Source organism: Rhipicephalus microplus, chromosome 2, assembly GCF_043290135.1.
Source record: "Rhipicephalus microplus isolate Deutch F79 chromosome 2, USDA_Rmic, whole genome shotgun sequence".
Lineage (NCBI taxonomy): Eukaryota > Metazoa > Arthropoda > Arachnida > Ixodida > Ixodidae > Rhipicephalus > Rhipicephalus microplus.
The window spans coordinates 177,303,239-177,316,871 of NC_134701.1; the positions used below are offsets into that span (position 1 = coordinate 177,303,239).

At 44.3% G+C, this 13,633-nt stretch overlaps 1 protein-coding gene across 2 annotated transcripts in view; it reads right to left on the reverse strand.

The window, feature by feature from the left end:
• Bcat (Branched chain amino acid transaminase) overlaps positions 1 to 12,132 on the reverse strand; it is a 48,400-nt gene extending 36,268 nt beyond the window's left edge. Inside the window, exons 1-3 of one of the 2 annotated variants that reach the window (XM_037421761.2) lie at positions 11,976 to 12,132; positions 2,376 to 2,444; positions 837 to 1,043 (exon numbers count right to left, since the gene is read on the reverse strand). In XM_037421761.2, the coding sequence (XP_037277658.2) occupies positions 837 to 1,043; positions 2,376 to 2,444; positions 11,976 to 12,014 (315 nt within the window). In that variant the 5' untranslated portion in view covers positions 12,015 to 12,132. Of the gene's footprint in view, positions 1 to 836; positions 1,044 to 2,375; positions 2,445 to 3,310; positions 3,579 to 11,975 lie in introns of those variants that run through there. The other variant, XM_037421762.2, reaches the window with a different exon arrangement.
• Between the last annotated feature and the right edge of the window lie 1,501 nt (positions 12,133 to 13,633).

The window sequence follows — 13,633 nt, forward strand, 5'->3', positions numbered from 1 at the left end:
AGGTGTGTCTCAAACAAATTTAACACTTTATTTCTACAACATAAACTTCTGTCAGATGTGCAATAAGGATATATAAAAAATAAAAACACAGAACAGGCTAAAAGAAAGTTGGGCAAAATACTGAAATATATGTTGAGGTATTATGTTGGTGATTGAGAAATGCCATATTAGAGGGCTAAGCAGAGCTTAGGCAATGTATAAAAATAAACAAATGCTGGGGTTTTATGCCTTAAAACCACGAGATGATTGAGAGATGTCATAGTAGAGGCCTCTGGAAATTGTAACAATCTTGGGTTCTAATACATGTGCCTCAATCACTTTGCCTCCAACAAAATGTGGCCTCTGATTGGATCTTACGACCTTCACGTAAGCAGTCACGCACAATATAATATACTGGACCACCACGGAGGCAAAATATTGAAAACAAGTTCTTCTATATAAAAATATTTAATGACCCAGCAAAAACATTCGATGTTGTCAAGCACAAAATAATTCTGTCCAAATGGGAGGACTACGGCATCTGATAAATGGGCAACAGTATGTCTGCATCGATGGATGAAGTTCTGCTAAGGAACACGACGAGAATACAGATGTCCCACATGGGTCAATCAATATAAGGTCTGTCCTTGCTTGCCAAAAATATGTATAATTGATCTTCGATTTTACTTACTATAAGACTGCCTTACACACGTAGATGATGTGCATGTTCTTAATACCCTGTTTAGGCTGGAAAGAACTTTGTTTACAATGAACTATATATTTCTGCTTACAGGTGCAACACAGAAAAGAAATGCGCGTTGGCATGTAAAGAAAAAAAGGAAGCTCGGTCACTGTACCTCCTGGGCATAATGAAGAACCTTGGCTGCAGGATGAAGCTCGAGCTTGCGCAGAGGCGATATTTTCGGTTTATCCCAACCATCGGCGCTGGTCCACCTCACCATAAACATGTGGTCGCTCATCTCTTGACCGAACAAAAGCTTCGAGGGGTCGGGCTTCGGTTTCCGGTTGGCGGCTGGCATGAGCTCCACTTCGAGGTCATTAAACTATGAAAACAAAAGATGGCTCGTTTATGCGTGAAATGGCGCAACTTCAACGCACGCTGTTCAAAATCTTTTTCTGATCTGTGCTTTTGGGTCAGGCCGTTTACAGACAATCACTATTGCAGCTTACGTACCACTCTCTATGCATGCATTGCGAAAAGAAAAAAATATGGCGTACAGTGGGTGACTCTGCCAGACAACTATAATCGTCAACCATCTTGGGCGCTTTCCTTGTGTGATTTCCACACACCAAGTGTATTCCATTTATAGATAGTGGGCACACTATCAGCATAATATTGCATTCCTGAACAGAATGTATCAAACCTATGGTGTGTTCAAAATAGGAAACGAGAGCGAGCCAGATGACTGTCATAGTTTTGTGGCAAAGACACACTACAAATGCACCTTTTTTATTATGGCGTAGTATACTACAATGTCACAGAAGCATTACAAAATGGCACATCCTTAAAGGGACACTAATGAGGAACAATGACTTGGTTTAGATTGACAAACTGCACTCTGAAAACTCTGCCATGTGTTTAACCCTCATATGTTCATTATTAACGCAGAAAATCGAGGCTGAAGTTTCATATTTAAATTTCACGCCAAACTATCCGCGCGTGACGCAAGAAATTACAATATGTATTTTCGTGGCATTGGCTCGATCAAATCTTCTGAAACTTCGTACACTAAGTCTATGACAGCCACAGATTACAATAAGCATCACTTTTATCAACTGAAAGCTAGGTAGAACACAGTAGATGACTTCAAAACTTCTTACGTCTCTGTTTCTGGTGCAGCTTTCTCATGGTGGCATCACCACCCACATCTTCTTTTCACATGTTTTCTTGCTTATTAAGCGTCATGTCGCAGTAAGACTGGTGTCTTCGGAATTGCGAAATTGTATTTTACTAATACGCAAACAATTTTTTTGCTCTAGTGTCCCTTAAACAACAGTCATACTTAACACTTTTCAAGGTCCTCACAAAAATAAATGCTGACTGCTTGTCACAAAATCTGTTTCACACAACTTAGACAGCAAGTAAACACTGCAGTCAACATGATCTTTAAACGCAATATACAAATCAGTTCATGAAATAACACTCAGCCATTTCTCGTTACGGCTGCAGGCCGACTTATTTCCCATAACATTCTGCAGCAAAGTTAAGCAGTGCTGCTGTGTCAGTGCTTAGCGAGATTGTATTGTGTGTTCCTAAAGCACCATTCCCACCCAGAAATGCACAGCCGTTCATTCAAGCGTGTAAGTGATGCACGTAAAGCACAAAAATGAGAGACAGACAGCTATAAAAAAAATAAGGAAGCAACAGTATTTACCAAAAACGTAGATCTCGCCTTTTCGGCATCTTTCTTTGCCTGGTCGGCGGCGCTCCAGGAATAGCGAACCTGATCAGAGCCAGCAAAAACAGATGATGAAGATACATAAGACAACTCATAATCAACGACCCACTGCTTTCCATTTCATTCACGCTGTAGTACTCCAAGCTAGCTCGGGGAAAGGTGACGGACCTCTAATCCACAACAAACCTGTCTTGGCAGCAGCGCCAGACGCCGATATCACCTTCGTTATTGCGCTTGCTACCCGATAACGGGAGAGTATGCACCGCGCGGTGCCCGATATGGAAACGCTATCTCGTGTCTAGACAGTTGGCATGAATGCATGTGGGCAAACATGTCAAAGTAAGAAAGGCCGGCTCGCACGGCCTGTCGTACGACTCACTCGAGAGATACTCGAGACGATAAAGCACCTGATTGGAGAAGAAATTAGCGCCGGTGATTTATTGTAGCGCTCGACATGTAAAAAATGCGCCCGACTTAACTTACATCGCAGTAGAACTGAATGTGCAGCTCGACTGGCTACGTCTGATCCTAACTGCAACAAGTTCACCTTTCTTTGGATGAACCATGGGAGGAACCTTGACGCCGGCCTCGCGTTGACCACATCGCCCTTGCAACGTTGCGAACGGGTTTCAACATTCAGGCGAAGGTAGCTGTACTCTCGTGCGGTACTCCGTAGTTGTACAGTTACGCGGGTGAACAAAAACAGCAAGTGTCGTGAATACGCTTTGTGCAAGGTTCACGAAAGTAGCAACACGCCTTAGCCTGATGGTGTGGAGAACGAACTGCCTAAAACGTGGGACTGGCAGTGAACGAAAGTTTTTTCGCACGTTGTTGCCGGTGTGCCGGCTGGCTCGCTCGCTCTGAGGAATGCAATCACATCGGGCCCGCGTATTGTTTCCTCGGGAACTCACGTTGTTTCTGATGATTCGAAGGGACCGGGCAAGCATGGTCCTGCGGTGCTGCTGGCACGTTGGTGCGGCCGGAGAGTTTTCACACACACGCCGACGAGATCGACGAGGCCGGGAGAACCAAAGGGACCGCAGACGCGGAAAATGAAGAAAGGAAAAAGAAAGCACCACGCGATAGTTTCGGAGCGGGAGTCGTAGGAGGCGCTAGAGTCGCTTATTTCCGCGTGTTGTTGAATCCTCTGTGAAAAGGGTACTTAACGCATCAAACCTGCCGACATCGGCGTGTCAAATGTCTCGAAGCGAGAGATAGAAGACCAGCAGGCTTTTTTTTCCGTGTCGGCGTATCCTTCCTACACGACTCGCTTCGGAGAAATGCGCGCTGTGGCAACGCGGCCGTGACGATCGCTGGAGGCTCGCCCTGACGTCGAAATGACGTAGGCGGTCACAAGACTGGAACCGTGGGTCTACCGACGGCCTTGGTGGAAAACTAGCAAGTAAACACACTCACGCGGTGCAATCCCTGTGGCAGCGTTCCAGATCGTGGTTAAAAATTGACGGCGAAGGTTGAGCAATACCCTCTTGGGAATGGTTTTCGCTGCATACATTTACGTCAAATAGATGAATTATTCCATGGAGATCACTCGACTCGTACGCAGCAGGCCTGAACGCACGTTTATCGTTCCAATTTATGAGAAACTGTTGTAAAAAAAAAAAAAATACGGCATTATTTTTCCCAACCATCTTCGTGGTGCAGTTCTCCGCAAACGTATTACAGCTTCGTTTATTTCATTCTTGTGCCATCTTGGTTGTGCGATAGCATGATACTCGCACATGCATTTCACATTCAAGACCGCCGTTCTTGCTTAAAATTGGGCACTACACTTTAAACAGTTGTTTTATTTGTCTCTTTTCTCCCATATTCCCCGCTGTTGCTCTGTCGCTGGGTAGCTCGCACACGTAACAAGCACAAAAATGTGTATTGTGCGTGTTATATGCACAGCGACATAAAAAAAAACATATATTGCAACTATTGTGACAAATAATCGGCATCAGTAGCATGAGCCCTTTAATATCAAACAGGCGTAATTTTCATGCGTGCTTTCTCGGCGTCGGCGATTAGGCGCGTCCACTCGGTCGGCTTTCCGACAAGGAAAGTCCATTTCCTAATTGCTTATACGAAGCGTACATGTCTACGAACCTCACTCAAGTTCGCAAATTACGGGGAATAACATCTTTTTTTTAGACTTAATTTTTTTTCCTGTGCGTGGGCGTGCGAACGCGATGGAGACAACACGCGGTGGTGCACACATGCTCAACAACACACAGCATCACGTAGCTTTAGGTTTTGAGAAATTTTGAGATTTGATTTATTTCATCGTGACAACACATGACAAAGATAGCGAAGCAGAAGCAGAATGTATTAATTATTGCACTCCTTCCGTCTTACGTACGTTGTTTTTCTTTTGAGTATAGGTATGAAATACGGAAAAGGTCTAATTAAATAATACATAATCAATTCTTAGCCGATCCCCCTGAGTGTGTATGAGCCGTGTTTCTGGATTCATCAGCATCGATCATCATCATTTATAGTGAGGATAGTTATTTGTTTCTGGAATTATCATAACTGGTTCTTCGTTCTTTTACTCTAGGTACATCGCCCCGCTGCGGTGGTCTAGTGGCTAAGGTACTCGGCTGCTGACCCGCAGGTCGCGGGATCGAATCCCGGCTGCGGCGGCTGCATTTTCGATGGAGGCGAAAATGTTGTATGCCTGTGTGCTCAGATTTGGGTGCACGTTAAAGAACCCCCCAGGTGGTCGAAATTTCCGGAGCCTTCCACTACGGCGCCTCTCATAATCAAGTGGTGGCTTTGGGACGTTAAACCCCACATATCAATCAATTACTCTGGGTACATCCAGAGAAATGTTTCCATTGAGGAATATATGATTGCGAGAAAAAGGAATGTCTGGCCAGATTGGCACTTCATAGTTGGCACTTCAGATCAGTTAATATTGGAAGAATTCACCCATTATTCGGCAAATCCCCTCCATTATTGTGTACGTGCCAGTCAGACATCCGTGGTTAATTGGGAGAGAACAAAAACAACAGCCTAAAAGCCACAAGAGATAGAGAAAGCACTTTATCTGTACCCGTCAGCTGCCCCTTTCACCATCTACTCCCCCTCCCCCCTTCCCCCCGGTGTTTGCCAAACCAAGTGGGCTATACGGCGGTGACGTGGGCCTGCAGCCTAATTAACTAGCCCCGTCACAACGTGTACTACAGAAAAAAGATTTAGTTGTAGGCAAAATTTTGAACACACTCAGCGAAAAGTTGGTAAAATGAAAACGCTTGATATGTTGTGCTTACACTAGAAAACGGACACCAAGAGATCACGTTAAAAAATTGAATTTGTAGGCATTACACGTGAAATAACATCTGTTGTACTTGAAACCAATATTTATCCTGTGTTTTGAAGTCTATATACGTGGCATTACTTTTTTTCCCTCTTTTTTCTTTAAGAGCCTAGTGCGCTCTAACTAAACCTGACAAAAACTCACTTACTTTGCTACTGACAATACGGCGGGCCCTGCTTTAACAGTTTTTGGCCAGGGTATCCCTGTATACCCTAAATATACTTCAAATCTATATTGCGGCTAAAATATCTATAGCTCACTATCGTCGATATTCAGGAGTAAAATTTGTATTTGACTCTTGCAGATTGCAGCAATTCAATTTGACGTGAATTAGCTCGTAAAGGATCAAAACTATCCGGATTTATCGTATAGGAGTACTTCGCGATAACATTAACATCACCCGTGTGCTTCATCGGGCATAATGGTTGTAATGGCGATGACTATAGACTTGAAGAGCGAGTGGTCCTTCCTGGCAAAAGGTGCGCTATTATGGACAGGCAGCGTTGTGTTGCTCTAGACATCTATTGAAGATATAGGCCTTGAAAGGTTAATCGATCTTCTGAGCTCGTTTTATGCCTTGCCGTATCGGATCACTCCTTCTTCAAGCCATACATCGGTTTCCTATATATGTTCATTTCATGTATGTCTTTTAGCTCAATACCATCTTCGAGTGAAAGAAGGACATGGTACTCGAATAGAAAGGCTGAGAAAAACAAGTAGTAGTAAAGTAGTAGTAATGTCGTTCTCTTGCTATATATATTCGAGCTTGGGTCCTACAGGTCTCTCAGTAAGTGCCAACTCGTCCATAAAAGAACTGGTTGTGGAACTTAAATTCGATAGGAAAGTAAATAGAACACAACTGAAACAGATTGGATGAGACCGTGTTGCTTGTTTTGGTAGCGGTTGTTGACGCCGCGCTGGTCCAATGAATGTGGCTCAGAAAATGAATTGCCCATTTTTGATTCCGACTGTTTTAGGAGTTAAAAATGCGCGTTACACACACACATATTATATATATATATATATATATATATATATATATATATATATATATATATATATATATATATATATATATATATATATATATATATATATATATATATATATATATATATATATATATATATAATGTATATATGCGTGTGTGTGTAACGCGGAAAAATGGGTACGATTTCAAAAAACACTTTATTTGTCGACGTTTCGATCGGACTCAACGTAAGTCATCCCAGGGGCAAGATGGCGTGGCGTTTACCAAGAGAGTGGCGGGCTGCTCATCCGTGGGCTTGGAGGTGCGAAATGTCTACATGCGCATATGTGTCTCGCTCCACGATCGATCGGGCGTGCATAGCGCTGTGTGAATGTGACAAGATTTAAATAATAATAATAATAATAATAATAATAATAATAATAATAATAATAATAATAATAATAATAATAATAATAATAATAATAACCCTTCACATCATCCCACATCATCCTCCGCGTGCACGCCTGTGCCTTCCGGCGTTGATAAATGCAAGCGAGATGGACAGCGATTACTCCTGGAAAACGGGAAAGGGTTCAATCTGTTTTGTGGAGTGTGAACGAATACATTCTATTTCTTACTGTTATTTTCTTTTTTAGCTAGACTTGCATTTTTTGAAGAGGCTGTTGGCCTTCGAAAGCATTTCAGAGCCATTGAATTCAGGAAGACGAGTAACGTCGTATTATGAGTCGCATCATCCCAATGTGCTTAGGAAGTTGTTATGTACGAGTCGCTCAATCACAGCCAGTCAAGCATGTTTTCCAGCAGCAATATGATAACATCTGCGGTTTCACATCCAATAAGCAGGATATGATTATGAGGGACGATGTAGTGTAGGGCTCCGGAAACTGGCGTCCTTTAATGTGCACTAGCTGACAGTGCACGGACCTCTACCATTCCGCGTCCATCGAAATGTGACCCCTGCGGCGGGAATCGAACCCGCGTCCTTCCGGTATTCAGCCGAGTACCGTAACCTGTGGTCAAACTGCATCCGCAAGCGAACCCTGCTGTTTGTCCAGTTAGAATATTAAAAGAAACTATCACGTGAGCAGGCCGTGAACAGGCCGAATGCCTGTTCACGTGGTAACGTTACAGAGCTCGCTTCGCAGAAATTGCGGCATCGGCGTCGTCGGTTGCGAGCCATAAATCGGCATTTCCCGCGAGCAGTAATTCGAGATAGACGCCAAATAAAGAAATAGTACAAATATTTCGGTTAGAGTAGGACTCGAACCCACAACTTCTGCGTGGCAAGCAGGTGTTCTAACGCGAAGACACACTTATGTTCGAAATAGCAGTGCGAGGACCGAGTGTCATAAACGCATGTAACAATGCCCGGCAAAGGCATACAATTACTCCGGACGTCGAGACATACGATTTAATCGACGAGTGATTAGTTCAAAGGGCGATCAACTACAAGACATACATAGATAATTAACTATCAGTACCAACAACAGCGTCAACAGCGTGTGAAGCAGCGCTGGTGCGTGTATTACTTTACTGACTCGTTGCGGATACCTTACGAACTCGCAAAATGACGAATTATGTCAAAGTGGGCACTACGTGAAGATTTTGATGATGATGATGATGATGATGTGAAGATGACGACGACGACGACGACGATGATGACGATAATGATGATGATGATGATGATGACCAGTGAGATGATGATTATGATGATTATGACGACGACGATGATGACGATTATGATGATGATGATGATGATGATCCTCTCTCCATTGCCGCTCCCACACAAAGGGGGATGGGCCAAGAACCAGACGGCAGTATCTTTAAGTTTAAAGGGCTACGGAGTCTAAAAACATCCAATAGAAATTTAGACAATGTGAAACTCAAAAATAATGAATGAAAAGGCTGAACGATCGATCAAGCGGCTAGACTATGAGATGGGTTCAGCAGCCGGCATTCTCGAATGGTTTGAAACCGCCAGCATGCAAGTGCACTGACGTTCCGTTTCTTGCATGACTTAGGAGTTAACCGAGAAGCAAAAACTATAAACTAAAGCGATTGAGAAGGTGATACGAACAGGTCCGGTTACTCTATACCGTGTTATCTTTATGGCGAATTTCAACCGTCCTCCGAGTTTTTTTCGAACCTCTTGCACGTTTCTGCCGTGGAGTTCTGCAAGTGACATACTGCACGGACAACCTGGCAGCGCTTCGCGTGGTTTCAGTGGCGCGTGCATCAGTAAACGCGTCGCATAACTTTTATTGACAAAAACAAAAACAGCACATCCCGAGCATGCAGCGGCGCTTTTCGCCTCTTCTGGTTTCTAAAATAGCACTCCCCGAGAGGTTCCTTTTTTTTCTCTTTTTTTCATTCCAAGCCGCAGTTCTACTCGAGCTCGAAATCCTGAAGAACTGTTGTTCGTTGTCACGGTCGTAACACGTGTATGGCCGTTGTGTCTTCTTTCGTGTTCACGTATGTTTGCACTTAGCTCCGTCTGAACAAGATTACCAAATAGCTCACAGAGAGACCCTTGCGAGAGCAACGTTCGGCTGCCGCACTCGCATTTGTTGCAGCACAAGCCTGTATATTGAAAGATTAGACAAAAGTTGTACGTGCACACGTTGAGTACGTACGAAACATCAGCAAAACAACGTCGAACATTGTGAAATATACAGCTGGCCAGTAAGAAATAGAAGGACGATGAGGAGGTGAATTTTGTTAACCTCCATGCTATTATGCGAGCTTTGTTTTGAAGGTATGCATTGATGAGGTATGTTGTCGCAAAGTCACATTTAAGCTTGGGCTTGAAGACGAAACCTGTACCAACACTTATGTGCACTTCTCATGAGAATTCATCCCTGAATTACTTGATTGTGATATGCCACGCTGCAATACATAAGATTCCTTGGCTGCTTGAGTTGAAACAATTATGCACATTCTACAGCCTAATTTACATTGGCGTCCTAATATCTCCCACAAAGGCAAGTCTGCGTAGACATTGAGCTCTATGTCCTGCATACGCTTGAGATAATTTACATGGGTATGTAAATATAATTCGACCTAGAGGCACCTATAGTACCATCGCGATGTTGATGTATGTAAAGTTTCCTTCACAGTTTCTTTCTCAATGCGTTTGCTCGGTCCATCTCTTCTTGAAATCCGCAGAAACTGTCAGGACAATAAAAAGAAACTCTGCTGCTGGAAGCTCCCACTACGATTTCAGATAGCCATAGTCACCGAAATAACGCGCGTTATTGGCGAATAGAGCACCATCAGCCCTCACACCCATAAGCGTGTTCAAGGTTCCACGTGCAAGGTGCAAGGTAACTCTATCCGCTTATACTTCCTAATTACGACCGAAACACGAACTTCACAGTAATGAAAACTAACATTAAATTACCTACACTCGCTTGTTGTCGTACAACGGCATACTTAACACTTTTTCACAAACTCTATCATCAGTGCCACCTGCCTGATTTCCTAATACGCTATGCTCGTTATGTCTCGCGCCACCTGGATTAGGCTCAAAAGGTAGACATTCCATCGTCTAATACTGAGTCATTCCGATATTCATACATAGCGAGCACATCATATGATTAGAATTGCCTTCCCGCACCATTAGTAACCATTTCAGATCATCAAATATTTGTGACATCGCTGACCAACTTTTTGTAAAGCTTGTTGTGTACTATTGCATCTTGAAAGCCATATACTTGTATAAATAATAATTTGCGCGATTACCTCTGTACATCGTAATAGGTATTGTTATATATTTGAAAACCATACACTGATATTTTTACCAGAAAGACTCTGTTTTTACTGATATCTTTATTTCTGATGCTAATTCATGCCATACTGTGCCTATCACTAAATATGGCATTGTGTTGCCTCCTTGTGTTTACAATATTGTTCTTAATATTTTGCTGCTCCCCACTGTAACGTCTGTGGACGCTTTATCACAATGAATGAATAACTGTGGAAAGTTCTATGGTCGTAGAGTTACTTTATATGCTTTCTACTGCATATACACTAACTCTAGGGGGAAGACAACGTCCCCCCCCCCCCCTCGCGCACACTTGCGCTTACTCCTGATGCACAAGGGGATCCTACAAGCAAGTGGCGCCTGAGTGAGCAAAAGCCGGCGATTGTGTCTCCACTTTCATTTCGTCGGGATGCGACAGCAGGACCCGCTGCGTTGAACGCACCGTACTTTAACGCACTCTCGTAGTCACGCTGTCCGAGTCATTCATCCCACTTAGCGTACTATATTTCCTTGTTATGTCGCGGTAATGCGCACACGTGTACATGGCTAGCTGGTCGCAGCTGTCGTACAGCACAGGCGAGGAAAAAGAAAGAGAACCTGACAGCGAAATGAACCTGCATTTTCACTGAGGTGAAAGCATTCCGGTTTTGGAGTTGTATTTGCTGTTCTTATTGGCTCAGTCGAGGCGGGGAAGAGGGGTCTTCGAGGGTTTGGAGTTCAAACAACCCTCAACCCCCACCTCCACCCGGAAAATTCATATTTTTCATGCGCGTATATACCAATCTTTTCTCATCTCATTCTTGCCCTGTTATAAAGTTTTTTCTGTGATCTTTTCTTCTTTGTTTGCATTTAATTTATTATTCTTCCCATATTTTTTACGTTTTTTATGCTTTCTATTTCTCGCTGGTTTCCTCTTTCAATTTTCATATGTGGTTTGTGTTGTATTTTCTTAGTCATAGTAGTAATGTCCGCACTTAATACGAGGGATTATTGGACAGCTGCCGACTTGTAATAAGTTCACGTGCTACGTACGTGACGCCAAACAGGCTGAAAAAGTTGATGATGATGATGATCCTTGACACTCTGGCGCACACCCACAAAGGGGGATCGGCCCGCCTGGCACGCGCGCCCAATCCAGGCGGCCGTCCCCTGCAGCGCAGGGAAGTGCTCTTGAGCATTATGAAAATGACGTTATTAGAAAAATAAACTTCCGCGGAAACCGTTATGGTGTAAGTTAAAATTGCGGTCAGCGATACCCATAGCTAATATTTAGATTCAGGGGTCTTACGTACCAAGACTGCGACATGATTATGAGAAATGCCGGGGCGGAGCATCTGCATCAATTCCGACAACCTCAATCTAAGCTCAGTCTAAGTGTGCAGGCATTTCTGCATCCTTCGATCTAAGAACCGTTTTGACGGGCACTCGTGCCATATACCTCCACAACGCCATATAACTTCCAAGCCGCCACCGGATGCATCGGAGAAATTTGTATGTACCCACCGGATCGTCGATGAAATCGGGATTTAGTGCGTGAGTCATTATAGCCCGTATAGCTGTACTGTCGACACCTGAGCGAAGAAAGAACAAAAGAATCCGTTAAAGTACTTGCAAGTCGCGTTGCAGAATCAGTCTCGCATATCTTACGTCCGCGATCGCTTAGTGGACGTTCTGAGCTCTGTGCGCCGCCGGTGTCCTCTAATATGAGTACACGACAGCTTGTCACGTGCTGCACACATAAGAACGGGGGAGGAGGGGCACGATGCCACGCCATGACGAGCCTTTACGCACGTGACCTAGGCGTGCGCATGTGAAGGCATGCACGTACACAGCGTGTAAACAGCGTCCTTTGACACTTGGCGAAGGCATAACTAAACAAAAAGTCATGAAGCGGAGACGGCTGGGTGACACTGTAGCTGTTTCATTCATTATCTGCTGCTTTTCATTAAGCTCTCACAAAAGTATGACACTGTTACGTGTGGTGTCTTCGACGAGGGCAAGGAAACAGTCGGCGTGTCAAAGAAAAAAAAATACCTTATTTGGGCATACTTATGGCCGTCAAACTGAATTTAATACTACAGCGATACCCTCTGGCACTGATAGTGGCGAACAAAGCGTCGATCGTCGATCGGCTGACGAGCGGTGAAGCACGTCGGCATTTATACATGTACCGTCGAATATTCCAGTGTTATCGCTAGCGGCCCCGTATGTTCTAGAAGAAACTGTATTGTTCGCTTTGCAAGCGTTATCGCGTCGGAAGCTCCCACGATTATCTTTATGGTTCTTGGTCATTTGGCATGGTTTGCGCAAGGCAGCATTTACAGTGTATAACTGGTGATAAAAAAAAACTTGAGGAAGGAATGATTGGTTGATATGTGGGGTTTAACGTCCCAAAATCGCCATACATGATTATGAGAGACGTCATAGTGGATAGCTCCGGAAATTTGGACCCCCAGAGGTTCTTTAACGTACACCCAAAGCTGAGCACAAGGGCCTACAGCATTTTCGCCTCCATCTAAAATGCAGCCGATGCAGCCGGGATTCGGTACCGTGATTTGCAGGTCGGCAGCGGAACATTCAGGAAGGAATGTGGCAATATATGCGGAAAGCGAGGCGTCGTCGTAGTCGTGACTCGTGAACATGGTTCCTTTTCAAGGTCTGGGGGGAGGCGAAGGCTTACTGAAAGCACCTCCTTCCCCACTCAATAAGCGGCTTTCTTTCCACCCCATCCCCTCTTAAGTGACTGGGAAAGGGGGGGGGGGGGACACCTCCACCTGCGCATGACTATGGGCGCCATTATCGGCTGTGCGAATCATCAGCGAATGCGCTGGGTTCTGAGCACTGCGTGGACGAAAGTTGAATTTATGATTACATTATTCGTGACCTCGTGGGCTGCTATATGAAGGATGGTCCGAGTTTTTCGTGCACACGAGTTCACATTGAGCTCGGGGGTTCTGAAAGAAAGACAGCGCGGAGCGCGCGAAAGCAGCTTTGAGAAAAGGAGCTACAATAACTATAGCATGGCGTCACAAACACACGTGTGGGGAACCCTGGCATACCTTAGCCACAAAGCCGAAGAACAACGCAAAGTCGTCGGTCTCTCTCCCTGACCGCCGCCGAGTCTCATGGGATGTGTTTGCGAAAGTACATCATCCAAATAA